Source organism: Motacilla alba, chromosome 7 (genome assembly GCF_015832195.1).
Source record: "Motacilla alba alba isolate MOTALB_02 chromosome 7, Motacilla_alba_V1.0_pri, whole genome shotgun sequence".
Lineage (NCBI taxonomy): Eukaryota > Metazoa > Chordata > Aves > Passeriformes > Motacillidae > Motacilla > Motacilla alba.
In genome coordinates this window covers 35,885,726-35,912,944 of record NC_052022.1, presented here as the reverse complement: position 1 = coordinate 35,912,944, position 27,219 = coordinate 35,885,726, and the positions used below count along the sequence as shown (strand labels likewise).

General features: G+C 43.6%; 2 protein-coding genes across 2 annotated transcripts in view; both read left to right on the top strand.

The window, feature by feature from the left end:
- The window catches only part of LRRFIP1 (LRR binding FLII interacting protein 1), a 103,792-nt gene that overhangs the window by 72,914 nt on the left and 3,659 nt on the right, over positions 1-27,219 (top strand). The window contains exons 12-24 of the mRNA XM_038141773.1: positions 66-143; positions 7,318-7,350; positions 8,130-8,255; positions 9,182-9,253; positions 11,347-11,517; positions 12,411-12,503; positions 12,966-13,058; positions 14,183-14,275; positions 14,748-14,889; positions 24,884-24,930; positions 25,722-25,839; positions 26,270-26,349; positions 26,965-27,069. Of these exons, the coding sequence (XP_037997701.1) occupies positions 66-143; positions 7,318-7,350; positions 8,130-8,255; positions 9,182-9,253; positions 11,347-11,517; positions 12,411-12,503; positions 12,966-13,058; positions 14,183-14,275; positions 14,748-14,889; positions 24,884-24,930; positions 25,722-25,839; positions 26,270-26,349; positions 26,965-27,069 (1,251 nt within the window). The remainder of the gene's footprint in view (positions 1-65; positions 144-7,317; positions 7,351-8,129; positions 8,256-9,181; positions 9,254-11,346; positions 11,518-12,410; positions 12,504-12,965; positions 13,059-14,182; positions 14,276-14,747; positions 14,890-24,883; positions 24,931-25,721; positions 25,840-26,269; positions 26,350-26,964; positions 27,070-27,219) is intronic.
- On the top strand, positions 15,140-20,820 carry LOC119703588 (probable serine/threonine-protein kinase kinX). The gene has a single exon (XM_038143681.1). It carries the CDS (start codon positions 16,544-16,546, stop codon positions 19,409-19,411), a length of 2,868 nt encoding a protein of 955 aa, XP_037999609.1. The 5' UTR covers positions 15,140-16,543; the 3' UTR covers positions 19,412-20,820.

Sequence of the window (27,219 nt, the reverse complement as noted above, 5' to 3'; positions counted from 1 at the left end):
TTCCCTTGCCAGTTCTAATGGCTTTCTCTTTTCTCTGCCTGCTGTTCCTGGTTTTCCTGCTGCAGCCTTCTGAGTACAGCTGCTACCTCGGTTCGGGATCTCGGGCATCCTCCAGAGCCAGCTCTGCTCGGGCCAGTCCAGTGGTGAGCTCCTCTATTTCTCTTTGCCCCTCAGCTGTTTCATTCCTCTCCCCTTCGAGGTCTTTTTGGCACAGAGAGGTCACTGTCTCTTGTGAATTTCTTAGGGTGTTGATTCTCTTCTGGGCAGTGCTTAAAGACAAAGAAACCAGAGGAGGAATTGCAAAACTGATTTCTATGGAGATGCATGTTTTTACAACAGAAAGAGCACTTTGGACTCTCATGACAATGCCGTGTTTGCTTTAAATGGAGAAAAAAGCACAGCAAGGTTATTGTGGAAAAGACTGGGATGCTGATGGGAGTGCTGTGTCTGCTTTGGGGGAGCAGGAAACCCTGAATCTTCCTGCAGCACTCAAGCAGTTCAGTTTCTCTCCAGTGAGCAGTATTTTGGTGCAGAGCTGCAGGGCTCTCCAGAGGCTGGATTTGAACATCTTTGTGGGACTGCAGAGTGCCAGGCACTGCAGTCTTTAGCGTGGTGAAGTGCTGGAGGGATAAGGAGCACCCAGCACAAGCTGTGGCTGAGCAATGCTCAAGTGCTAATGATGCCTCAGGTTTTACCTTTTCTGTTTTTCACATTCTGTGCTGCTTTAGTCTGTGGGTCTGGGCTTCTAATTAGGGGATGGTGAGCTCTCTGCAGAGTAGGGAAACAAAACAATTCCTGCTCTAGCTGGGGACCAAGGACAAATGATCCAAATCTCAGGCCCAAGAGCACAAACAATGGCAGAATAAAGAGAGAAAAACAAGGATGATGGGACTTCATGGGCTAAAGCTGTAATTGGACAATTAACTCCAATATGGAAATGGAGCAGAACTGATAAAAGTGAGAGACCTTGTGACCAGTCATCCATTCTATGACCATTTTGGGTGCAGCCCTGGCTGGGCTCTTGTGCTGCCCAAGGTGGATCCATGGAGGCCTTTGAATAAATCCCTCCTTTATTCCTCATCTCTGCCTGGCCTCTGTTCTAGGTCAGCCCTCACAAGGCCTCACTAAAGGCTTGGCCATCCCCTGCTTTTAGGGGGTTTCTGTCTTTAATTTGCTTTCTCTCTGTGGCTGTTGGTCTCTGTGGCTGTTTCCAGCTCTGGGTGTCTTTCTGATTTGTTTCCAAGCATGGGGACAGCTGCTGAGTGCAGTAGGATGTCTGGTAGAGGAAGCATGCAGCTTACAGTAAACTAAAATATAATAACATTAATTTGCCACAGAGAGTGAGTTTTGGAGCCTGCCATTTGAAAACTGATACAACAGAGCTGTGTGCTCCGAGATTTTGGTGTTTCAAGAGTACATTCACTTCTTAAAATTATTAAAAAACAGGGGGGTTTTCATCAGATAATGAATGGCAGCTATAAATAAATCAGTGTTTTAATTAGCCCCTGAACCTGAGTCCCTGAGCTACGAGCTCTTGCAGAATATAACTTATATTAGTAATGCATCTTAAATGGCTTTGCAAACTGAATTTCAATTACCCCCAAAGCAAAAACTAACCAGAATAAACAGGGATTCCATTACAGTTCTGTCAGGGCACTAAGAACTGGGTACCCACACAGTGCAGTGTTCCCATTAGGTGTTTTCTGTGTGCCAGCTAAGTCCCCCCTGCCAGTTGCCTACAGGAATCACAGGATGCTGGGAGCTGCAGGGGAGGTTTTGGGTTTTAAATTCCCTGCTTACGCTTTGGCCTCGTGGGATGCAAGTGGCTGGAGATGCTGTGCTGAGTCAGCACCAAGCTGACTGCTCTGCAGGGAGACAGCAGGCACTCCTTAAATTACCTTTTTTGTTTTAGTTAGTGGTTTATTGCCTGCTCTGAAGAGCTTCCCTTATCTCTGTCACGTTGAAGAAGAGCAGAGTTAATGTCATAGTGAGTCCAGCTGACCCTGAAAGTTCTTATTGCTACACAGGGTCCATCCAGCAGCACTTTGTGATTATAATTTTTTTTCCTATATTAAACAGACATTGCTTTTCCTGTAGCTGAGTGAGGGATCACTTTTACTGCCAAGCTTCAAAGTGTTCTTGTAGCTTTTTCAGTCGGGTATTCGAGAGTGGAGAATGATTCCATGGAACTTTCTCAATTAAAGCATACAGTAGCTTGTCACTGCAGCTCTGAATTTTTTTTACTCAGAGTTTCGTTTCCCTCTCCTATCTCTGTTCACTGAACAGTGAGCAAAAAGCAGCAGTAGTTTTCCTGCAGTGGTTTTCCTGCTGTGCTCAGCTTCGCTAGCTCGTGTTCTCATTTGTGTTACCATGTTGGTAATGCACTCAAAGGCAGGAAGATACTTAAACACAATGCGTGAATATTTTGTCTTTGTAGTTATTTTAAGAATTCACTATATCTGAACGATATAGTGAATTGTTTATTTTTGTTTATTTTTCTTTAACATTTTTCATGTTATCCCACTGGTAATTATCTGCTGTCCTTGCAGTTACTGCAGATATGCAAATATGTTGTTTAATATTAAACCATCTTTGCATAAAGTACAGATCTTAACACTACTGAGAGCAAACATCAGATATTTCTGTACAGATGGGCCCGAGCTCTCAGCATGTTTTGGCAGAGCTGGACTTTTAATATGAATTGCAGGAGTTGTGTTATTTTTCTTTTCTAAATCAAGAAGCTACTAGTGAAAAGCAGTTATTCCTAAATCTGAAACAGGCTCAGGATGCAGTAGTATTTGTCTCTCTAAGGCAAGGCAGGCAAAACAAGAGGAGAGGGCAGGTTTTGCTATGCTGAGATGATGATGATGGCTCATCCTGGCTCTTTCCCTTCTTGTGGAGGCTCAGGCAGCAACACAAGCAGTGAGAGTTCAGCCTGAGCACACACAGAGCTGTCGAATTTCCTGAGCTGGAAGGGACCCGCAGGGATCATCAATCCAAGCCCTGGCCCTGCACAGGCACCCCAGCAACCCCACCCTGGGCATCCCTGGGAGTGTTGTCCACTGGCAGCCTGGGGCTGTGCCCGTTCCCTGGGGAGCCTGGGCAGTGCCAGCACCCTCTGGGAGAAAAAACTTTTCCCTGATCTCCAGCCTGACCTCCCCTGGCACAGCTCCAGCCACTCCCTGGGTGCTGTCCCTGTCACAGGGAGCAGAGACTGGACCTGCCCCAGGGGAGGAAGATGCAGGCCATGCTGAGCTCTGCCCTCAGTCTCCTCTGCTCCAGCTGAACAATCCAAGTGCCCTCAGCTGCTCCTTGTGTGGCCCCTGCAGCCCCTTCCCCATCTTCTGTCCCTCCTTTGGAGGCTCTCTACCAGCTTTAGATCTTACCTAAAGCTGCCCCCAGCCCTGGAGGTGAGGCTGCCCCAGCCCAGAGCAGACAGGACAATGCCCTCCCTGGCCTGGCTGGCTCTGCTGGGGTGATCCCCCGGGACAGGGATGTCCCTCCTGGCCCCAGGCACTGCTGACTCCGATCCAACTGGATCCTGGCTATGGACCAGGACTTCCAGATCCCTGCTGCTCTCCAGGCTCTCACTCCCCAGTGTGTCCCTGCATCCAGGGTATACATCAGTGCCCAGCTGTGAACACCCTTGGTCACTGGCAGACACTTACTGTGCTCTCACCAGAAATAAAATGAAGGCACTGACAGACTTAATTGTGGTTTGAGGCACTTAGGAAGCTCTGCCTGCAGGTTTAGGTAGGTTGTATCCTAGCCCTGCCTCTGACAGTCTGGATGCCTCTGGAGTGAGGATTTGCTGCAGTGCTAACTTGCATTTCTGGTGCTGATAAGTTTGTTTAGGCAGTGACGTTTGGCATAGCACTCATTCCTGAGAGAGGATTCTTCTCACAAACCCTCTTCAGACCTGACAAATTTCAGCAGTGGTTTTCCCCTGCTGGCTTTGAAAGGCTTGTTGCTAGTTGCTGGAGTTCAGGTGGCTCTCAGAGAAGCAGCAGGAACTCTGTTACTGCCTGGCCCAGCCCAGCTGATCAGACTGGTAAGATGGGGGTTGTTGGAGGGATTGTACTGACTGCAGTACCTCTTTTCTTCTTCTCAGTTCCAGGTTTTGTAGATACCATCCTGTGTTGAGCTCTAGCCTAACAATTTTTCTCTGCTGTGGGCCACATTTCCATTTCAAGCTGTGCCGTGCTGCTTTAAGGGCAGGAAATGATCTTAATTTGATTTGTCACCAAAAATCCCCCTTGCTTTCGTGAGGAAGTTGAGCTAAGTGCAAGATCTGAGCTGGAGCTGAGCAGGGACAGCCACGTACTGAACGCTGAAGCTGTTCTGGTACCTGAGCATGGGCCATGGCACAGGCAGAAGAATTCCAGGCTTCCCTTCCCTGGCCTCGTTCAGGAGCCTGGAAGCTGGAAACTGTGCCTCAGTCCTGGTCTTTCACTGAATTTAAGATCCCTGTAGTTGCAGTAGGTGTTTGGTTGGATGCTCTGTGCTAGTGCTGCAGGAACTCATTTTGGCCTGGACACTCCACTGGTGGCAAAGATTTTCACCCTGAAAGAGTTTTACCCTTTTAATCTGTGGAAAACAGGCACTTTAGCCATATAAAGGCTTGTGGGGTGATCTTGCTCACGTTGTGTTTCCAGCTGTGGTGAGCTCTGATATTGCTGACATTTTTGTAATGTGGCTCTGCATTTATTCTGAAATTGCTGTCAGAGGAGACTGAACTCTGATCCCACTGCACTTATTTTGCAGAGAGCAGCCAAAACAAAGATATGCATGCTGGAGTTCCTTGGAAAATTACTTCCTTTTCCTGCTTTTTTTATGCACTGAAGTACAAATTGCCCCAGTTGTTGGTGGAGAGGAAGATAATCTGTGATTAGAGACAGACCATACCCTTGTGCAAATGAGAAATGGTAGCGTTGTGTAAATTAAAGGTACCATTAGGTGAATCCCTCTTTAAATCTCCTTTTCTGGCAAGTATTCTGTCAATCCTTTATGTTTGTGGATGGAAAAGTCCCAAAGCCAGGATATTTTTATGAAGGGCTGTGCTGGGTGCATGTGAAGGTGGAGAAGTTCTTCTCAGCCTATTTAACAATTGCAGTGCTAAGTGTTTGGGGCAAGAATTCTATACAACTTCAAATAAACAGAAACATTTCTCTCCTGACCTTCCTCTGTTTCATTTATTGCTGAATCAACTGCCAGAGGGCTTGGGGGAAGGCTGGAAACCTGGAGGTCCCTCTGGTGGCTGATTCCTTTAGGAAAAAATTATCTTTTTAAAGGGTACTGTGAATACATTAATCTAAACGTGAGCACAATGAAAGCTGTATAAAATATTAATCTAAAGTAGGTTTCTCTCTTCGTACAAGACAGTTTTTGGTGTATCACTTCCCCTGTAACCATAAAATTAAATGCTGTTTGTTTCAACCTGGCTTTTTGCTTAGAAAAGTGTCGTGTAGCAGGAGGCATCTGTGTAATGTAAGGATGTTATTTTGGTGTGAGGAACTGGCTTTTCTCGAAATTTATTGAGTTTTTAAGTGTTAATATTTAAATTAATTGTTAGGGATAGTTACTGGTTTTGAGGAGATACTGCTCTGAGTATGGCATTCATGGCACTGAGTGGATGAAAGATGAAGATGAAATCTGATTTGTTTCCTTAACCAGCTCAATTTTAGCTGCTACTTAATAGCTTTCATTATTAGAGATTATGCCCCATCAGAGTCATTATTTAGGATAGTTTTGCAATAAAGGTGTAGCAGGCTTCACAAGGTGTGGTTAGGAGTGCTCTGAATAGAAACACTCACTGTAGTCATGTCTCTCACCACACTGTCTTCAGCATTCCCCTTTGGAAAGGCAAGCTTCTGTTTGACTCATGTGATGCATCATTAAAACAATATCAATATTTTCTCCCTTCTTTATTTTCCTAAAACCTGAGATTGCACTTTGTTCCAGAAAATAGAGGCCATTGTGCAAATGGCTGAAGGAAAATAAGTATTCTGAGTTGTGCCCTGTAGGACAGATTTTGCAAAGGCTGGTCACAGATTCCTAGAGGTACACGTGTGTGGACACACCAACCTTTTGTCACATGCCATTATTGACACTGCCACAGCTGTCTTGATAAACAACAGCACAGTGTTTGGCCAGACTAGAAGGCTGCCAAATCCAACCCTTGGAGCTGTCTGGCATGAAAATAAAAAGCTGTCTGCACAATTCAGTCCATCTTGCTCACTGGGTCTGAGCTAAATTGTCTGCCTTCATTAATGACCCTCTCTAATTGCCCCCAGATTCAGAGATTTGAGGGGTTTTCTCTAAAGATTTTCCCTATTCAGTGTCTTAGCAAGTTTAGATCTAGTGCTTTAAGTCTGGCTTATTTTACTTTGAAGACTCAGACTTAGGTTTTCTTAATGCTAATTCATAGGGAATTTTAGGTGTGAGATGTCAGTGTAAAAAGCTGATTTGGAACAGGTACGTCACAGCTCTGAGATTTTTTTTTAATAGGGTTACATCGGTAATACGTAGAATAATGAGTGAGATTATCCCTATATTGTTCTATATATAATAAAAGAAAAAAAAGCTCCAAACAACTGTGCCAAATGTGTACTGATTGGGAAGAGATGTAGGGTTTTCAATGGAAATTATCAACTTTACCTCAATTATGCCCTGCCTTCCCCTGAATCATCTCTGTCCTGATTGTTTTCCCAGTAGTTTCAAAACCACTATTCCCTTTGGCAATTTGGCTCTTCTTGGTCTGGGGAAGACATTAATTTTTCTAGGAGTCTTGACTGTGCTGAATGTCCCAAGAAGAATTCAGGTTTTGTTGAGTTCTGCTGAGCTTTTAATTTCATTCGGTCCTTTTTGCACTTAGCTCCATTTTAGATGGAGGTGTTCTGTAACTTTTAAACCCTTCAGCTGTCTGCATCCATGGTCATTTGCTGTCCTCCTAAATGCTGCTTTCTCACTGTTTGGGTTCTTCCAGACTAGCTTTGGTACAGGATCTCTCTTGTAAATTAGCAAATTGCAGTGAAGTACTGAAACCCTAAAAGAGCCATTTATGTAGACTTTGGATTGATCCCCGATTTTTGATTTGAGGGTCAGTTTTGTAGTCCAGGATCTTTGCTTGAAGTTGCAGTCCCTGTTTGTCTTGAGAGGGGTCTATTAACCACAGGTTTGAAGCTTTAGATTTCAAGTCTGACTTGGTACCTTGCTTTTTGGGATGGGGAGGATGTGGTGGCATTTCTGGTATATTGCTGCTTTCTCTTACCCTTTATTGATTCTATTAACGATTCCTTCTCCATCTCTCTTTTACAGATTGAGGAAAGGCCAGAAAAAGACTTTGAGAAGGTAAGAAGGATCTTATCAATTATTCTGACAATAGTGCTTTGTTCATTCTTTTCAGCGGGTACAGCTTGCCACGAGTGCACAGAAATCTCCTATAAAATCCCTTGTGAGGCAAAAATTTGAATTTCTGGAGCCTTCTGCTGCAGCATTTTTTGAAGATGAACTTTTCAGCCCCTGCTTACTCGATGTTAAGTAGCTGACCTTCAACAGCAGTTGGCTGCAACTGCTTTAGGCTAAGCCACACAAACACTGTGTGTGTTTATTAGGTCTGAGTTATAAGACCTAAGTTATTTATGTAAAAATAAATAAATCATCATGATGAAAGAGGAGGCTACTACATTAACCCCGAGTACAGTGGAACAGTTCATGTGGCCACTGCTGCAGAGTAAATAAATATCCATAAAGGAGAGGAGCTTCCAAAGCTTCCACAGAAAGTATTATTACAAGTTTTGAAGATGTCTGGCAGGCTGATACTAGCCCCTAAAGACTTTCTCCAATCAAGAATTAACAGTTAGAAGCTAAATTATGCAAACTCCTATTGCAGTATTATTTAAATACTTCTGATCTGCCTTTTCTCATTAGTTTCCCTTGTTAAATCCTAGTTTTGATTTTATTTTTTGCTTCTTGGAAAGTTTGATTTTAATCAAAACGGCATAATTTAGAAGTGCGAGGATTGGTGAAATGTGTGTATTAAAAAAAAAAAAGAAGAAAAGGGGAAGGCTACAAACCCATAATTTATGTGGAAAAAAAGTTCTGAGCAGTTTATCCATGTGTGATTGTAGGGAGCACGAACTGTCTCAAGTTTATCAGCAGCTACCTTGGCTTCTCTGGGAGGGACTTCTTCACGGAGAGGCAGTGGGGACACGTCCATCTCAGCTGACACGGAGGCATCCATCAGGGAAATCAAGGTGAGGAATGCTTAAGCAGAATAAATTGGGGAATATCCTTCAGGCTCCTTCCCCAGGAAGGAGCTGGGGCAGTGAATCGGGTGCTGTGAAGGAGAAGCTTTGCTGGAGATGTGTCTCAGATGGGACTGGTTGCAAAAGGCACTTCCCAGCCTGAAACAGGGAATGGGAGGAGGGTGGAGATAACACAGAGAGAGCCTGGGACAGAGGGTGATCATCACTGAAGGGACAGAGGAGGGCTGGGATTGCTGGAGCCTTTGAACCTGGGTCTGCACCTCGTCCTTAACGCTGGAGATTCTGTTTTTTCCAGCCCAGAAAAGCAGAATTAGCCCAAACCGCTGACCATGGAATCTGGTTTATTGCCACGTCCGAGGTCACCATTTATTACCATGGGTCTTCTGGGCAGTCAGGACTTGGTGAAGGGAAGGAGAGATCTTGACTCCATTTCAGAAGGCTGGTTTATTGTATTATGATATATATTACATTAAAAAAGACCACACTATAACTATACTACAAAGAACAGAGAGAAAGATTCATCAGAAGGCGAGACAGGAATAGAAAGGAATCAATAACAAAGTTCTGTGACTCCCAGAGAGTCCGAGAGCTGCTGCCTCCTGGATTGGCCACCAAGCAGAAACATCCCACACTGACCAATGGAGGAAGCACCTGCTGCATCCCACAGCAGCAGATAACAAATTGTTCACACTTGAAGCTGAGGCCCTTCAGCTTCTCAGGAGAAGAAAATCCTAGCAAAGGGATTTTCATAAAATATCACAATCACACTGGTTGTCTGGCAAGGCCTCAGCTTAGGGTCAGATCCCTCAAGGTGTGTGGGAGAGGTGTTGGGAGCAGCACCCTGAGCCCTGCTTGTCCCTCCCAGCTGCACTCTGCCCCGTGCTGTCACTGACCTTTCTCGCCGTCTCCCTCAGGACATCTATGAGTTAAAGGACCAGATTCAGGATGTAGAAGGCAAATACATGCAGGGGCTGAAAGAGCTGAAGGTACTGGTGTGTGAGCATTAACCCTGGCCCCAGTGTGAGCCCAGAGCTGCCCTTGCATGCTGTTCTCCTGGGAGCTGTGTGCAGAGTGTCTCATTAACTGGCAGACTGTTCTGACTGGGGGGATTGTGGTGAGAAGTGCTTCCAAGTGTTCCCTGAAAAGCTGCTGGTTGCTACTGCACGTTGTCTTTGCTGGTTTGAGGAGGCCATTGTTTTTCTAGCAAATTAAAATTATTTGGGGTTTTTTAATATTGTTTCCTAATCCAGGAAACCTTCCAGTATCGGGAGATGAACGAGAACTCATCTCCTACAGTACCGAAAACAAATATGAGTTTAGAACCTTGTATGTTTTTATTTTTATAAGGCCATGTGAGATGTCATTTTGGTTTCATCTTTGGATGACAGAAGACACCCTTCAACAATTCTTGCAACAAAACTCCATTTATCAAAGCCTGTCACATGAAGAAGGAGTGCTGAAGCTCTTACTGCTTCCATGAAGCCGTAAATACATCTTGTATAAACAAAATATACTTTGTTTATAAATATAACATAAATACAGCAACCAGCTTGTACATTCGTGTACCACCCACCTCCTAAGTGAGCAGTGACACGAGCTGTGGCTTTTTGGGAAGGGCACATAGACAAACTCAACGTTTGCCAGCATTAATTGCTGATTGTGTCATCAGCTCAGCACTGACAGATGAAGGTGCTGCCATTTTAAGTGAGTTTTCAATGGAAACAGAGTAGTTAGGCCTTTTTTTTGGTAAAATTTTGGTTTTCTTCATGGTCACTGAGTAGCATATAGAGCAGATAATCACACTGCATAAAAATGTTTCAATCCATGCCCCTTAGACTGCCTTCTGGGGTGATTTGGACCTAAGCTGCACTGTTTGATGCTAAGACACCAAAACGTGGCATGCTGAAGGAGTGGAGCAGAACTTCCTTAACTTCTTCCTTGCATATACTTCCTTTCCAGCTCCTTTCTGAGCTTTCCAAATCCTGGTGGCTTTCCTGTGCTTGGCATTTCTCATCTGGAGCTGGAAAGTGCCCCAAAACACAGTTAAGCATTTGGAACTGGACAAATTCGTGTCCTAAAAGACAAATGATCTCATTTGTTAATAGAAATGTCAATTAAACTGATTTAGACTTTGCCACTGTCATCCTTAGTTCTGTTATCAGCTGAAAAAGGAAGTATATGAAACTCACCCATACTTCAGTTGAAATAATTAAAATTACACCAGTTCCGAGAGAAATTGTTTGATCTGTAAACTAAAATGTTGACGTGTGTGTCCTCCTTGTTTGCACATTTACCCTCCTTTGTTTATATAACTCTTTGTTTATATATCTCTTTTATTTCTTTATTAAAATCAAGTAGGGCATAGTTTGTCTGCATAAATGAAAAATTATGCTAATCCTTATTTTACCATCATTTGTTGTTATAAACGTCTCAGTATCTTATATTCAGGTCAGGCTGACAGAAGGGGTTTTCAAGATGCTGGGAATTGTACCTTAGAGAGTAAATTTGTAAAGAAGGGATGTGATATGGGAAACCTAATGGGAAATCACACAGCGGGTCACCAAAGCTGCAGCTTTCTCTGTCACAGTGAATCCTGAGTCAGCATTGAATGGTTCCCACACTGCAAGGATCTCTGAAATTACTGTGAAGTGGCTGTCAATCCGCCTTGATTTCGGGCCTCAAATCATCCAAAGTGATCTTAAATCAAGGCCAGTTCACCTTTAAAAAAAAAAAAACAATCCCAACTTGCCATCTTCAGCAGCAGCTCTGAGCTGCCAGTGTGCAGGGGCAGGGGGAGGAGGGAGAAGGAGGAAAAGCGGGAAGGCAGGAGCTGAAGCAGCAGAGCACAGGAAGCGTTTGATCCGTGCTGAGGTAAGGCTGCTTGCTTGGGAGCACAAGCCTGGTGGGGACAGGGCAGGTTTTCCTCACTTTGGGACAGCTGGGAAGCCTCCAGCACAGGATTCATGCTGTTTTCCTAGGCAAACTTGTGCTTTGGTGCTTTATTTTCTCACTGAATGTCTTGGTTGGCAAAGTGTCCTCCTTTATTTCTGACTCTGCCGGGGTTGCTTATTCTCTGCAGGACTCTCTAGCTGAAGTTGAGGAGAAATACAAGAAGGCTATGGTGTCAAATGCTCAGCTGGACAATGAAAAAACCAATTTCATGTACCAAGTGGACACCCTGAAGGATGCACTCTTAGAGTTAGAGGAACAGCTGGCAGAATCCCGGAGGCAATATGAAGAGAAAAGTAAAGTATGTGAAGAGCTGTGGCATGGGAAAAAACCAAGGAGAGATTTGGAGGGGGGTAGATATCTTTGGGAGGAAGCAGCTAAATTATTATTCAATATTTTGAATTACTGGTTTAATTAGTATTAAGTGAAATACCAATTTGTTGTGTACTTGTGATCATACAAATGAGAATTTTCACTAAGCCATCTCTGAAGAAGGGGAGAAATGTTCTGGCTGGTAAAGGCTACATTGCTATTATCACATCTCCTTTTATATTTCATCTCCCAAGTAAATTCATAGGGTTTGTCCATAGGGACTGCTGGAGCAGTTTTGCACACAAAGGTGTCTCCAGGCAGCCTGTGGGAGAGCTGTGCAGTTCAGGCAGCTCCATGGTTAAATGTTGAATTAAGCTTTACATTAATTCAGCAGCTGACAGTGAGTTGCTGTTAAATAATAAAACTGGGGCTTTTGTTTTCAGAGCTGCCTTCCTGTAGCTTGGGGCCTTTGACTACACCCCACTTCAAAACACAAACCCACAAGATGCTGTGTGGGTTTTTTCCTTTTTATTTAAAAGTCCAGCTAACTTTCAGTACATGGCCATGTGGGAAGAGTGGGTTAAATTTCCATCCGTTCATCGTGCAGGCTGAAGGACTGGAGTGTAAAAGCTCTTCAGCCTGCTGCTCAGCTTATGAAATGGGCTAAATGATGTCTGCCACTTCTATATTTGGTGCAATAATAGCATCTTGGAGAAAGGACAAACTCGTTAAAAATTGCACTCTTGTGGGATTGTGATTAGAGGGATATTCAAGCATCGCATTGCAGTAAGCATTTTCTTTGTGTTTGGGCTTTTTTTCCTCTTTTTGATGGGGTGCTATTTTTGATTAATATTAATCTTGTGAATATTTCATTATTCACAGGAATTTGAGAGGGAGAAGCATGCTCATAGCATATTGCAGTTTCAGTTCATGGAAATCAAAGAGGCTTTGAAGCAGAGAGAAGAAATGCTTGCAGTAAGTAACTGTTTTTTTTCTTTTAATGGCCTCTTTGATTGGGACATTCCCAAGTAGCAGTAGAGTGGAGAATGGGAGGCGTGGAGAATTCTATTCCCTATTCAAGTTTCTCACCAGAAGAAATGTTAGTGTTTCAGGCCAAACAGGTTCAGAGCTGACTAATGCAAATAGTACTTTCCTAATGATTACCTTATTCTTCCTAAGTATTGCACTTTGGACAGCTGTTTGTGGAGATGCAGAGGAAAATAACAGAACTGTGGAACTTGTTTTAAGTCGTGCAGTGGATAATAAGACTGCCTTCAGGAGCACAGGTTCAGTTGGGATGTCAGGAACTGTGCACTGTAGTTACTCAATTACTTTAGCACCTGACTTTTTTTCATTCTTTGGCATCACTGCAATCTTGGCCTTCCTTGTTAACCTGTTACCTGCTTTCTGTCTTCTTGTTTTGCTCCTGCCCCCCAGGAAATCCAACAGCTGCAGCAGAAACAGCAGAGCTATGTCAGGGAAATTTCTGATCTTCAGGAGACAATAGAGTGGAAAGACAAAAAAATAGGGGTAGGACTTGTCAACTCCTGCAATGAGTTCAAAGTGACACTGATGCCTTTGTAAAACCCCTCTGTAGTGCCTTTGCTTGCTGTGGCTGTCCTATGATGTTGCCAGTGAAGTAGCAAATAGCAAGTGTTGTCTTTGGCCTTTGGTAGTACCTGAAAATCCAAGGAAAACCTAGCAGCTGGTCTGCTTTCAAACCAAGGGCAATTGATTTGCTGTGCTGCACCATGTGCATTTGCCATATGGGGAAAGGAAGTGCTATTTATAATGCACTTCCATCAGCACTGAGTTTTCTCTTATTCAGATTTAATCTGCGGACTGAGCAGAAACTGGAGTGGGATAAAGAGGTAATGGAGCTATTTATAGGATGTTGGGATGAAAGTCTCCCTTGCTTCTCATCCCTTCTCATCACCTCTTATCAAAGCCACATGGAAACCCACTCCGGTTTTCTTTTCCAGCTGAACACTGAAAGGCTTCCTGAAGAGAGTAGGAGAAAGAAATCTGGCACTTTGCCCATGTTTGTGACGTCCAGTAATTTGTAGCAGTTTGAAACTGAAAATTGTCTAATTTTTAAAAAATTGTTCTATTTGTACTTGTATAGAAATACTGGGAGGGGGGAGTTCAGTAGCAAAATAAGCATTTGCACATGGTGCATCCCAGACTAAGGATGGCTTAATGGCAGTTTTCAAATTAATTAAAATGTAAAATAAAAAGACTCCTGAAATCCACTGGGCCTACTTCCACGCCCTTCCATTAACGTGTGGGAATGACATGGAGTCTTCAGTGTGCCTGCTAAAGCAATGTGGGTTTGGATCTGCTTGTCTAGCAGATAAGAATAAAAAGTGGGCCCTCATTTGAAGGGTCCTCAGTGAAGAATTGGGCTCTGAATGTCTTTAGCAGGAATTCTTGGTTTTTGAGGAAGCTGTGCCTTTCTTGGATTTGAAGTTTCTCTCTCTGTGTGCAAACTCAGTCCTATAATCTGTAAACTTGACCTTTTTCATCTGTGCCCCTTCCATCCCCTGAATATCTTAAATCTGCTCATTCTTGTCTATGTTTGCTTTTCATGGCCTTTACTTGTCTCCCTTCCTTTCTTCACATCTCCTCACCCTCTGTCTGTGTTGGGAACTCAGGCACTAGAGAGGCAGAAAGATTTCTTTGATTCCATAAGGAGTGAGCGGGATGACCTTAGAGACGAAGTGGTTGTGCTGAAGGAGCAACTGAAGGTATGCAAGAGGAATAAAATATATTTATATTCATCTGCTGACCCTTTCCCCCTGCACATTTGGGCAGAAATACTAGGTGTAGCTCAGTAGCAGTAACTCAGTTTTCATGTTGCCTATAAATTGCTATTTCAGGGATTTTCTGTATGAAGTCCTTTCCCCTGCTATTGATTGTGAGTTCTTAGTGTAGACTGGAGTATAAAGAAGTTGTTTTTGTAGGAGACACTTTTCTGAGGAACATCTTATGCAGCAGATTTATGTTTAAAAAAAAAAGAAAAAAAGAGCTGGGATCACATGCTTTCTTTCAGAATGGCTGAACTGAGAACTGCAATATCTGTTCTCCTTCCTGACTCCCAGCCACGTTTAATGGAATGATTGAAGCAACTGTTTATTCAGAGTATCTTGGACAAGAGCACTTGACAGTCCTTCCCTTTCTGAGCAGCAGGCTCTAAAGCATTGCTTTTGCTTCCCACAGAAACATGGAATAATCCCAGACTCTGATGTAGCCACCAACGGGGACACATCAGACATTCTGGATAACGAAGGACACTTGGATTCTTCCCGAACTGCCCCAGGCACCACTCAGGCATTAAAGACGGGAGGGGAGGGGATGCTAGGTAAGTGCTGTGTGTCCTTTCAGCCCCTCCTGCCTGTCTGTCCTTCATTCATCCACCTCTGCTTGGACGGGGCAGTTGTTAGTGGGACGATTAACACCACGCAGCATGCTCCCTGTCCAGTCACTCCCTGTGCATTTCCCTGCTTCATGGTGATCATCACTCCCAGTGTGTCCTGCAGTCTCCTCCAGCAGCAGACTTCACTTCCCCTGCAAGGTGACAAAGGATGGGAATGCAAATAGGACACTACAGATAAGTAGCAGTCATTCGCATTGCCATTTAAACTCTGAATTGGAAAATTGTCCCAGGATAATCCTGCTGCTGCTGCTCAGTATTTTTCAGCACACACCTTAAATAATCAGGAAAAAAAAGGCATTTTAGTTTTCTATAAAGAGCGTGTATGTTGGTTCAGTGATATCCCTGAGAACTGTGTCTGCTTGAACAACAGTGCTGGGCTCTGCCAAAGCACACCAAAGGATACATTCTTTGTTCCTGTGCTATTGAACACTTAAAATTAACACTTCTGTGTTTTTACTTGTTACATTGGCACCTAAATTCAAAGGATGTAATTGAAGTGAACAGCGTTAGGAAGGAGAAATCTGGTTGGCAAAACCTCTTTATGCTTTTATGCGGTGAACTTATTCGAGAACTATTGTACTAGTGTAAGGAAATAAAGTAATATTTTTGCTTTGTTGGATTTTTTTTTTTGTTGTTCTAAATGAACATACTAATAAATAGCTGCAGGCAGCCGTTTGTTGCAAGTGCAGGTTCTCTTGCTTTGAGCTTTTGGCTGCTTTTTCCTCACTCAGTTTCTGTGTGGAAACAATGTGGAACACCAAAAACCAAGGTAAGGGTGTATTTTTAAATATAATATGTTTTCTACATCTCCTAATCCTGGGGGTTTTTTTTCAGAATAGGTACAGCATAGACTCAAAAACTAACAACAAACGCTATTGTTTTAGTATCTGTTACTTTTAAATATGAATTGAAGGAAAAGTGTTACAACAAAAATAACCTCCAAAAAACCACAGAAGTCCCCACCCCTTTGGGTGGCTGAAGTAAGGGGCACAGATTACCTGAGCTTTGATCTGTGTTGGGAGGTCTGAAGAGCCAAACCATTTGCTTGCCAATCAGATTTTACATTCAGTGCCTGTCATCAGGCACTGATGATGCCTGTATTGAGATTTTTAAAAGCAAAATATTACTGAATAATCCTTCACGGTTCCATTGTAATGGCATCAGACTCCTGCATGGATAGAGGGGTGTCAGGGCTAAGGTTGCAGATGCTGAGGAAAAGCAGTCCTTAGAGGTACATCTGCAAGTATTGCTGTTGAACTGCACTGCTTCAACCATCTGATCTCCTCTACGAGAGCTGTCATTCCCACAGCCAAGAGCAAAAATCTCCTCCCTTACAAAAACACCAGCCAGCACCAGAGACTTCTTGCTTTGAGAGGGTGGTGGTGAGTTTCGCTGATCAAACCCCCTGGATCCTTACTAATTCAATTGCTGCTTTGCCTCACAAAATTGGCAAAAGCTGATCTTTTATTAACCTGTTCTTCTCATTCTCTCTTTCGGGCTTTGAGTGGGGAGGTAAGTGCTGTGGTGTGGCCCCCTCAACTTTCTCAATGGTCTTTTAGGCAAAGCCAATGAAGTGGAGATGAAAAATGAGATTTTGGAGGATGTGGGGAAAAGAGAAATCTTGCAGAATACTGAGCATGAGGAGCACAAAGAGGAGTCTGAGGAGGAGGAGGAAGTGCAGACATTGCATGCTGCTGAAAATGCAAAGGCAGAACAAATGGTTGAAGAACAGGACGCCCTGCCAGCAGTGATGCTACCAGAGAGTAGGTTTGCAGAGCAAGCCCAAAGCCTCACAGAACCTGTGTCAGGGAGCACTTCTTCAAACAGTGACAGTGACACAGATGACTTGAGAAAGGTCACAGAGTCCAGGGACACAGCAGTCCAACAGCTTGAGAGCACAGAGGCTGAAAACCATGACTTGAGTGCAAGGACAAATAAGCACCTGGAGCTGGGCTCTCTGCAAGGCCACCCGGTTTTTGAGCCTCCTCAGGAAATGTTTTGTGACGCAGGTACGGAGCAGGAGCTGGGAGAAGCTGCACCCAACCAGGAGGAACAAGAGGATCTTGAAACCAGGCATGCCCTGAGTGATGATGGAATGGATGAAGGATCTGACAGTACAAGTGAGAGCAGTGAGTTGGTTTCTAAGCAGGCAGGGCTACCTGAGGGAGCAGTGGTAGGCTTGCTTAGGGAAGAGGGAAATGTGGAGAGTTCCACTCCAGAGCAACCCCAGCACTCAGAAGAAAGTGCTGGAAAAAAGGTTGCAAATGTCTTGGAGGAAAAGTTTGTTGACTGTACTGATGGGAGAGGTGATAAAACAGCAGGTGACAGAGCTGAAGAAGAAGATGAAGTTGGGAACACAGTTCAGGGTCAGCCGAGGGAAGCTGAGTCTGTGGGTTTGGAGGGGACAGAGCCACGTGAAAGGGATGTCCCAGCAGAGCCACTTGGAAAGGAAGGTGGAGAACATCAGGCATTGATCCAACCAGATTCTTCAGAGGACAGTGCTTCAGCATCCCCAGAGGAACTAGGTACACAAGGTAAAACTGAAGATGAAACTGCTACAGCTGAGAAGGATGGACAGAAAGAAGAACTGACAGAAGAGCTGGAGAAGTGTTCAGGTTCTGCTGAAACAGGCGAGCAAGGTGTGGCCTCTGTGGAGGCAGGAGGCTGCATTCCTGGGGGAAAGGGAGATGAGCTGCAGCAGGCACAGCCAGGAACAGAGGTTGTGAGAGAGGTGACCACGCAGGAAACCCATTTAGACCCGAGTCTTTTAGATGATGAAGTTAAGGAGTCAGAATTGGAAACAGGGGATGAGGCCAGGGAAGGGCAGGAAAGTAGGACAGAATGGGTAGAAGATCTGAATCCAAAGGCAGAGGTTCAATCAAGTCAGTGTAGTGAAGAAAAAGCAGATTGTACAGAGGAAGAGAAAAATGTTCCTTTAGAGGGTGAGGCGCAGGAGGTGGTTAAACAAGTAGAAGGTGAATCTAAAGAGGAGTCAGGTGTAGATGTTACTGTAACTACTGAAAACAAAGCCAGTAAAGAAACACTGAGAGAAAATGAGCAAGAGGTAGAGCTTGCAGACCACCCTGGTGGGGAATTTGCTTCTGAGGAAGGTGCAAATAATGCCCTGGAACAGAAACCTGTGCAGGATGAAAACATTGGTGAACAAGTGAAATTGGAGGAAGGTGCAAATAATTCCCTGCCACAGAAACCTGTGCAGGATGAAAACATTGGTGAACAAGTGAAATTGGAGGAAGGTGCAAATAATTCCCTGCCACAGAAACCTGTGCAGGATGAAAATATTAGTGAACAAGTTAAACTGGAGGAAGGTGCATATAATTCCCTGCCTGAGAAACCTGTGCAGGATGAAAATATTAGTGAACAAGTTAAACTGGAGGAAGGTGCAAATAATTCCCTGCCACAGAAACCTGTGCAGGATGAAAATATTAGTGAACAAGTTAAACTGGAGGAAGGTGCAAATAATTCCCTGCCACAGAAACCTGTGCAGGATGAAAATATTAGTGAACAAGTTAAACTGGAGGAAGGTGCAAATAATTCCCTGCCACAGAAACCTGTGCAGGACGACATTAGTGAACAAGTGAAATTGGAGGAAGGTGTAAATAATTCCCTGCCTGAGAAACCTGTGCAGGATGAAAATATTAGTGAACAAGTTAAACTGGAGGAAGGTGCAAATAATTCCCTGCCAGAGAAACTTGTGCAGGATGAAAATATTAGTGAACAAGTTAAATTGGAGGAAGGTGCAAATAATTCCCTGCCAGAGAAACCTGTGCAGGATGACATTAGTGAACAAGTGAAATTGGAGGAAAGTGTAAATAATTCCCTGCCACAGAAACCTGTGCAGGATGAAAAGATTAGTGAACAAGTGAAATTGGAGGAAGATGTAAATAATTCCCTGCCACAGAAACCTGTGCAGGATGACCTTAGTGAACAAGTGAAATTGGAGGACCAAGCAGAGGAAAGCCTGGAAGATGATGGTGATGCATTTGATTTTGATGAAGAGTCAAATCAAATATTAGAATATGATGAAAAATGTGATGGAGAGAAAGCTGATGCACAGGGAGAAGAGGGTGATGGAGCAAATTATGCTGTTGGAAGAACTGCTCACACAGACAAAGCTGGAGAGGGAACAGACAACATGGAAACCAAAGATGCCTTGACCAAAAGTGAAGTCCTGCAGCATAAAAAAGATGAGCCTGAAGAAGCAGGGTGCTTGCAAGGGGAAGCGTCGGGGAAAGCTGATGAGGTGGCTGATGTAGAGGAAGATGAAATCAAAGTATCAGATTCTGGTAAAGTGGGAAAATTACAGGATCGAGATGTTTTGGAACAGGATTTGGAAAGTGCTTTCATTAAGAGGGCTGAAAGCAGGGAGGATTTGCAGGTTGGTAAAAGGAGTAAGGGCAGATCCAGAGATGACTGTACAATCTCCTGAGTTCAGAATCTCAAGCCTGCATGAGTTCCATGCCCTGTGAGCAGTCCCAGGACACAAACATGCACTTTGCACAAGACATCAGACCTTGGAATACTCTTAGAGCTTTGTCTTTGTAGGTAACTCAGCATAAAGCACGGATGTGGTGATGATGCAAGTATTAAGTTATTCACTGTTGTACCCAGCCGCAAGAAATTGTGAGTGGGTTTGGTTTTGCTGTGTCTCAGGTTGAAAGCTTATCACCTAATGAAGAAGCTTCACAACTTGACTATTCAAACTATTATGCAATTAAAGTACCTCTAGTGTGGATAGCTGCTCCTGGGGAATTGCTATAGGATTTTTTTTTTGTTTTTAATTCTAGCCTAGTTGATCAATATCTTGAATGTACATTGGGCCTTTGTGAACTTTTATGCACAGTATGCTTACTTGTACTTCGATCTACGGCAAGTACATTAGCTCTTCGTGAAGGAACTCAGCAGGTCAGCCACACTGATGGTGAAACTTCTTTCAGAATGCTTAAAGCCTATGAACCAATCTCTTATTTTTTTTTAATATGAAGAAAAAAGATCTTGTCATTCCACTTTGTGTGTATTTCTTTATGGCCGTATTCCAAAATATAGTTAGATCACTGTGAATCTGCTTAGTCTGAGCACTTTGGAAGAGCAATCCACAGTTTGGAGAAAGTGCAACATGCAGGTCTTAGTTTGCTGAAAGGAATAAATATATGCACGTTTACTTCACCTAGGCACTTTGCACCACAACAGGCCTTTTACACCATGTCTCACATGGGGTTTTTATTTTTTTTTCCAGAGAAAGTGTCAATACACACTGTAAGGTGTGCTTAGGTTTGCTACCAAGTACTGTCTAGATATGAATATATAAAATATCTATTTTTCCAAGAAGATTTTTGTTTAAAATTGCATTTGCTTACTGCATTATTTTATTTTTTTTTTTTGCAAACTCTTGATTCTGAAAGAATGTTTTTATCTCCGAAACAAATCTTATCTCTTTCCTTCTGGAAAGAAGATAACTTAGCATGTCTTAACTCTTGCTGGATATCAGACCAAAGATGACTGTTGTTTTGTGTACTACCCCCCCTGTGCCTTTTGGAAAAGCTGGATTGCTTTGAATTACTGGCATAAATTAGGCTCTTGGACTCCCTTGCTGCATTTCCTCTTGCATCTCTGCTAGTGAGGAAGAGCATGTTTTGCATGTATGAATATTCATTTAAAGTGTTAAGCAATGAACGTCCCAAGGGACTGCAGATCGAGGGGGGTGTGGGCTATGGAAGGCTGTATTTGTGTTGATGTTACAAAGTTGTCAGAGCACAGACAAACTGCAAAATTTGAAGATGTGTATCAAAATGTACTGCTGTATATAATTTAAATAAACATATTTTATACTTTAAAGTACCTGTCCAGAGCACTGTTTCTAAACCTGCACAAGGAGTTATTTAAACCTGTATCATTTCAACACCATTTTTCTGCAGTTTTTGTTCAATTTATTGCCTTGTGCCACCTAGCCACAAGAGCCATCTCCCTAGGACTGGGCAGCCTCGGGGTTTGAGCACCTTGAATATGTGATGGCACCTTAACTGTAGAGCTCTAACAGGTCTGTAACTCCTTTCATGTGGCTTCTCTCCAACTTACAGCAGATCCACCGTGGTTTCTGTAAGTACTGGCAGTTGTTCCTAAGGGTTTACACTAGATGCTAATCCAAAAAGTCATAGATCTTATAAGCATTTCTTATTAGCATGTAGCAGTGTTTATTTAAAGATTTGGCTCTGCTAAAGTCTCAACAGTAATATGTGGTTTAATGTTGGAGGTGGGTTTTAATTGTTAAATAGACTTAAACAGATCATTAAATGTTCTTACCAGGCTTCACCTGTACTGTGGATGGATCTATCAGAGTTAAATAAGGCAACATACCATTAGATCCTGTATTTCTTATGAGTTCATTTATGATTTAAACTAGTTTTTCCACTTCAGAAAACACATCATCTTTAAGAGAATTCCTTTTTAAAGCCAAGTCACAGGCGCAGAAACACCTCCAATCTTAGCTGTCCAAGTAGCAGCTTTGATCCCACTCCCAGTGTAAGTGGGAGCAAGAACATGGAGAGGCAGTGCAGAGTAGCTGCCGTGCCAGAAATCCATCCTGGAATGTTGAGAATGAGTATGTGACCCAAGTATGAAACTTCTGTCTTCCAGAATAACCCCAAATGCTCGCTGGGTTTTCTGGTCATCACCTAGTGGCACATAAATGCTGTAGCCCAGGTTTGTGCATATCAGAGCTAGTCTGAAATGCTTTCAAAAGCAATATCTCAGGAAACTTGATAAAAAAAAGGGCAATAAATAGTGAAAAGGTCTTGGGCAATATCTTCTTTACCTTAGAGAAGAACAGTCCTCCTGTCCCCGTCAAAATCAGTACTGCAAGCCAGTGCTTCCAAATCCTGTGCTGTCCCTGGCAGTGCCCCTCTTCTGAGAAACACAGGAATGCATTTTCTCATCATCCAAAATAAACCGACAGATCTGGAGAGGGAGTATTGCCCAAGCTGCTCTGAGAGCTGGATTCTTGCAGGCTGTTCTGAATCACTGCTTGGGGCTGGGGTTCCACGGCGTGTCTTTCCACCCTCCAAGAGCAGTTCACCCTTTTCATTGACATCAGGGTTAGTAACTTCCTGGGCCACGCATCATGTAAATCATGCAGGTAAAACCAGCTGCTCCCCATCCCACGCTCCCCTCCAAGAGACATGGAGGATCTGTGGCTGATTTGGGAGTGTTTGGTGCCACTGGAGCAGCGCCTGAGTGAGCAATGCCTCGAGTCACCTGCAGTGCCAAGGCCATGAGATCAGTCACTGGGCTCAGAAACTGGCAGAAGACGCTGGTCAGCACTGTGCTCACCCCTCTGTGTCCTGCTCCCTCACAGGCCCCATCTCCTCCTCAGTGCTCTGTTAAACTGGTGTGTGAAGGCCATGAACTGGTGCAGTGAGTACCCTGGGGATCTCCTTTCCAAAGTTAACTGAGGTGAATGTCACACTCTCATTACTCACTGTAGTATCTCTCTGTGTGGAATAAGGATAATGACTGTTACAGATGAGAATTTTAATTAGCTGCTTCCTGTCCTGATTCAATAAGCTGTTCTTTCCTGCTCATCTGTTCTCAAGGTCCTCAGACTTGGTGGAAAAATATCTCCTAAATGCAAAGTTAAGGTGACTCTGCAGAATAAGTTTTCTGTGCTAATGTGGAAGTTTAGATAAGTGAAACCCAAGAGACCCTCATCTCTACAGGCAGAAAACTTTTCTTCTAGGTGAATGGCAATTTTGGCAAACTCATTTTTTCCCTGATCTGGTAAGCCCTGCTGCCTGCATGTCCCAATGGGGTGCGTAGATGTCCATAATGAGGGCAGAGAGAGCTGAGACCAATCTTGAAGGTTCACCCCAAAATGCATCCCTTTGCAGGAAAAGGGCTTTGGGGAAGCCAGTGTCCTTCCTCAGTGGAAGCTAGCAGAGGTGTCCTTTCTTCAGGCAGGCAGGTTTCACCCCACAGCAGGGGTTGTGTTACTGAAAGTCACAACTACATTGTTTTCAGGATCAAAGTGCATTACTTGGCCTTTTTGGAGTCAGTAAGTTTGGGCTAATTTTGTAGTGGCCTAAAGGTTTCCTGCTGCACCAGTCCTCATTCTCTTTCCAGTCCTTGGAACTCCATTTCTTAATCTTTGCTGGCCTGTAAATCCCAACACAATCTGTTGAGCCCACATTTCTCCAACCTGTTTGCTGTTCTTGCTTTCTTCATCGACCTTTATTTTTCTTCCATATCTTTCATCTTTTGCAGAATTTCTGTCTTAAGTTTTCTTTCCTTCCCATACAGATCTGTGAAATTATTTTATCATTTTAAAGGGGTTTATACTCAGAAATTTTGTTTGTGGGTGGTATTTACAAAAAAAAGTGGCTTTGGGTTTTTTTTTGTTTTTTCATATCAGTGCTGAGGTGTAACAATGTTGGGTGTCTTACAAATGGATGAAAAAAAAAAAGAATAGGACTTCAGGAGGTTCAGAATTCATCCATTGATCTGCTGAACTGGATTGTCACGCTAAGATCTGTATTTGGCTATTGCATCAAAAGCCAAGGTAAAGGTTTCATTCCATGCTCTGGAATGGGACTATGTGGGGGTGTGTATTCCCAGCAGGGGAATGACATCCCACATTAACGGACTCCACATGTCTTCTGTGCAGAGGGACTTCCATTGGGAGAACAGTTTTCACCATGATTTGATTCAATACAGACTCTTAATTCCCTTTAAGTACATGTGCTAACAAGAAAAAAGGGAGAACCACAAGACTTTGGCCTGTTCAGGAGTTGTGTCACAAAAAAGAAATGGTATTTTTAAAGCTCTTCAAAAATATTTTAAGTCTGTCTGTCAACAGAATTTACCTGGTAAAAGCCCACCAGGCTCTTATGTGTCATTTACCTTGCTTTCCTAAAGTTTACAAAAAGATCTTTTTCTTGAGTGACCTGTGGATTTTAACCATTTAATCAGCAGGCCAGACCTCAGCTGTGGAGTTGAGCTGTGAACAGCCTGAGCTCTGCACTGCTGGCAAGGGAGGCCAGCTGAACAAACCTGCAGTGAGACCCAGCTGAGGTCAACAGATCCTCTCCTAATGAGTGTATTTCCATGTGATGTTTCAGAGCACTCCTGCCTGAGGTGTACCTGAACAAACTGAGCTGGTTAATTAATCATTTAGGTCCTTTGGGTGGTAAGAAAATGTGCTTTCACATTTTGCAGCCCTTAATGGGGACAGGAAAAAAAAATTAAGTGATTTGTTTGCTTACTTTGTAGTTCTTTTTTGCAGCTGTCTCATTCTGTAGAGTGCACTTTATACATGAAGGCTGCACACACCCATGTGCTGATCTGTAGCACTTCCAAGTCCAAATGTAGCACAACAGTTGGTGCAGATTGTCCATTGCCTCTTGATGTTTGACTCTGAGGAGAAAATAGAGTTTTACCAGACTGCTGCGTTCGAAACACAAATAATTTGACGGGCAAATGTTTTATTCTGGTCATAATATTGGAGCTAAAATGTCACTGCCATGTAAAAGAAGGGAAGAGTTAAAGTGCTGAGAATGTGATTATAGGTGTTTACAGTATTGTCATTGTGTTAAACTGTCAAGACCTGTGAGATTTTGTGTTGCAGTTGTGCTTGACCCTAGAGTTCTTGCATGCTAACCTAACGTAGAAGATTAGCCTCTTTGCATGCAGCTGGCTGCTGCTACTGCTGGGACAAGCATGTTCTGTGAGAATGCCATAAGTGCCCTGGCCGCAGCCCCCTCCCAGCCCCGCTGGGCCTCGTGTCCTGTGGTACGTGCCCTAACTCCCCGTCGGTAGTCACTAACCTGAGCGGGTCAGTCTCGTGTCTCAGATGCGCTCCCCCGTGCGCCGCCGGCCCGGTCAGCACTGAACTCTCCCTTTTCTCTTCCAGACAGGCTGAAAAAGCTCATTGATGAACGGGAGTCCTTGCTGGACCAGGTAATCGCGGGGCAAGTGAAGGATTAAGAAAGCAAAAATAGCCCAAACACAAGGCGTAGAGCAGCAGCGCTGTGCTCTGGTTGCTCTTGCTGCCTTGCTGGCCACTCTGTTCTTCCTCCAAAACATTCCTCCCATGTGTTAACTCAGGATACGTGGAAAATGTGACCCTCTTATTTCTGAGCAATATCCTTCAGATTGGCCAAGCCCAAGGGAAAAACGAGCGTGGCTCAGAAATTGTAGAAGCAAATTTTCTCTCCAGGAGTAAGCCCTCCCCTTTGCTGGGTCTGTGGGTAAATGGGCCTTCTGGAAAGGTTTGTTGGAGGAATTGCAGATGGGTAAAGAGCAATCAAAGGAATTATTGCTGGTACCATGGTATTCCATAGTGGCTATAAAGCTTATTCAAAAAACTTCAGCTGATCTGCTGCCCTGCAGGACACTCTGTGCTTTCATTTATGCTCAGTGACCTTGGCCTTGAGACTCGCACGCAACCAGACACAGCTTTGGGAGTTTTTTAAGAATGTTTTACATGAATGTGCCCACAGAAGATTGATGGCTTTTCTAATAAACCAGTCATTTTTTTACTCATTGTTTTGATCCTGAACTTGTACATAAGCACTGATGTGTAAAATACTGTGGGTCGTTTGCCAAAATAATTTCTAGGATGTTACTTTGTAACAGAAGATTTTTTTGGAATTTGTGTTAAAAAAATTCATAATTTGTTTTATAATACTGGAGTGAATTCGAGCCACAATTTCCCTTAGTGATTTTTATAACTATTTTCTGCCCTTCAGATTAAAAAATTAAAGGGACAACTGGAAGAAAAGCAAAGGAATGGCAAGATGGAAAATGCACAGTCCGAAGATGAAGTTCTGGAAAACGGGACAGATATGCACATGATTGACCTCCAAAGTGAGCTGTATTTTGATTTTATGAGAATTTTGTGCCCTGCATGTGAGTGAGAGAATGTATCAGTACAATAAATAGCACATGGCTCTGAGTAAGAATGAGCCTTTCGGTTGCGAGGGAGCTTTGGCCTGGGAGCAGCCATGCGCCTCTGCAGAGGTGAGGGAATTAGGAGCCTCTGTTTAAGATTGCGCTTGGAAATCTCTGTTATTGCTCCTCAGCAGAGCTGGGGGGAGTTCAGATTAATTCTGCCTTCAGACTGGTTGGCAGGAATCAGGCAGGACAGGGAATGGTGCCTCTCTGCTGGGCACTTACTGAGAGAACTACTCTCCTGCTGCCCCACGCAGATCCCTGATGCATGGAAATTTTGCCACAGACTTGTTAGAAACTGTTCACACTTGTTCTGACGTCTCTGATAAATCTGCGATTCTTTTAGGAGATGCCAACAGACAGATCAGTGATCTCAAATTTAAACTAGCAAAGTCTGAGCAAGAGATAACAGCATTGGAGCAGAATGTAAGTCTTTGGCTTGTTCTGTTTGTTCAGGATGGTGAGAATACAAAGAGAAAGTGTATTTTGATAAGTGAAATTATGTTTACTGTGATTCTTCCTTAAAATAAGAAATGGGAGTGTTGGAGCATGAGGGCCACTATGACATTTATGTGTGGGGAAGAGGGAATATATTATTCCTCTGTACTGAGGGAAGAACGGTCAAAGACAAAAGTACCTGATGAGCTCTGCTGATCACTTCCTTATGCCTAGCCATCAGCAGGTTTTAAATGGCTCCCAGCATGTGATGTGGTCGAGATGGAGTTTATACACAGCTGTTCCATTTTGATTGTTTGCTCTTTTCCAGGGTACATCAGCAATGCTCTTGCTAAGAGAAATTTAGTCAATGGACTGTATTTTTTGTTGCTGGAAGCATATTAAATATGGATATGTACGAAAGGTCAGCAGTAAATTACTGTTGCCAGGCGTCCTTGGTGTTGTTTTCTTCCCTGAAAACATGTCTTTATTTTATCAGAGGAGTTAGCATCTCTCTGGTTATTCCTTGAGTACTAGTGGAAGAATAAAGCTTCAGAGTAACTTCTTGGTACAGCTTCTAATTGCCAGCCTTTGCCTTCACCTCAGGTAATACGACTGGAAGGCCAGGTAGCCCGATACAAAACTGCTGCTGAGAATGCTGAGCGAGTAGAAGATGAACTGAAGGCAGAGAAACGCAAACTGCAGAGAGAGGTAACTCCACCTGCGAGCTGTCACAGGTCAGCCTGCTCCTGTGGGGGAAACCTGCTTCCCTGGGGTCTTTCAGGGGAGGAACCACCTTTCTTGGCACAGCAAGGGATAAGCATCTAATTGGTTTATTGCCTTAGTTACTCCTTCTAAATG

What these genes read in the sequence shown, in the direction of transcription:
- LOC119703588 (XM_038143681.1), top strand. Translation starts at nt 16,544, where the DNA reads ATGAAAAATGAGATTTTGGAGGATGTGGGGAAAAGAGAAATCTTGCAG.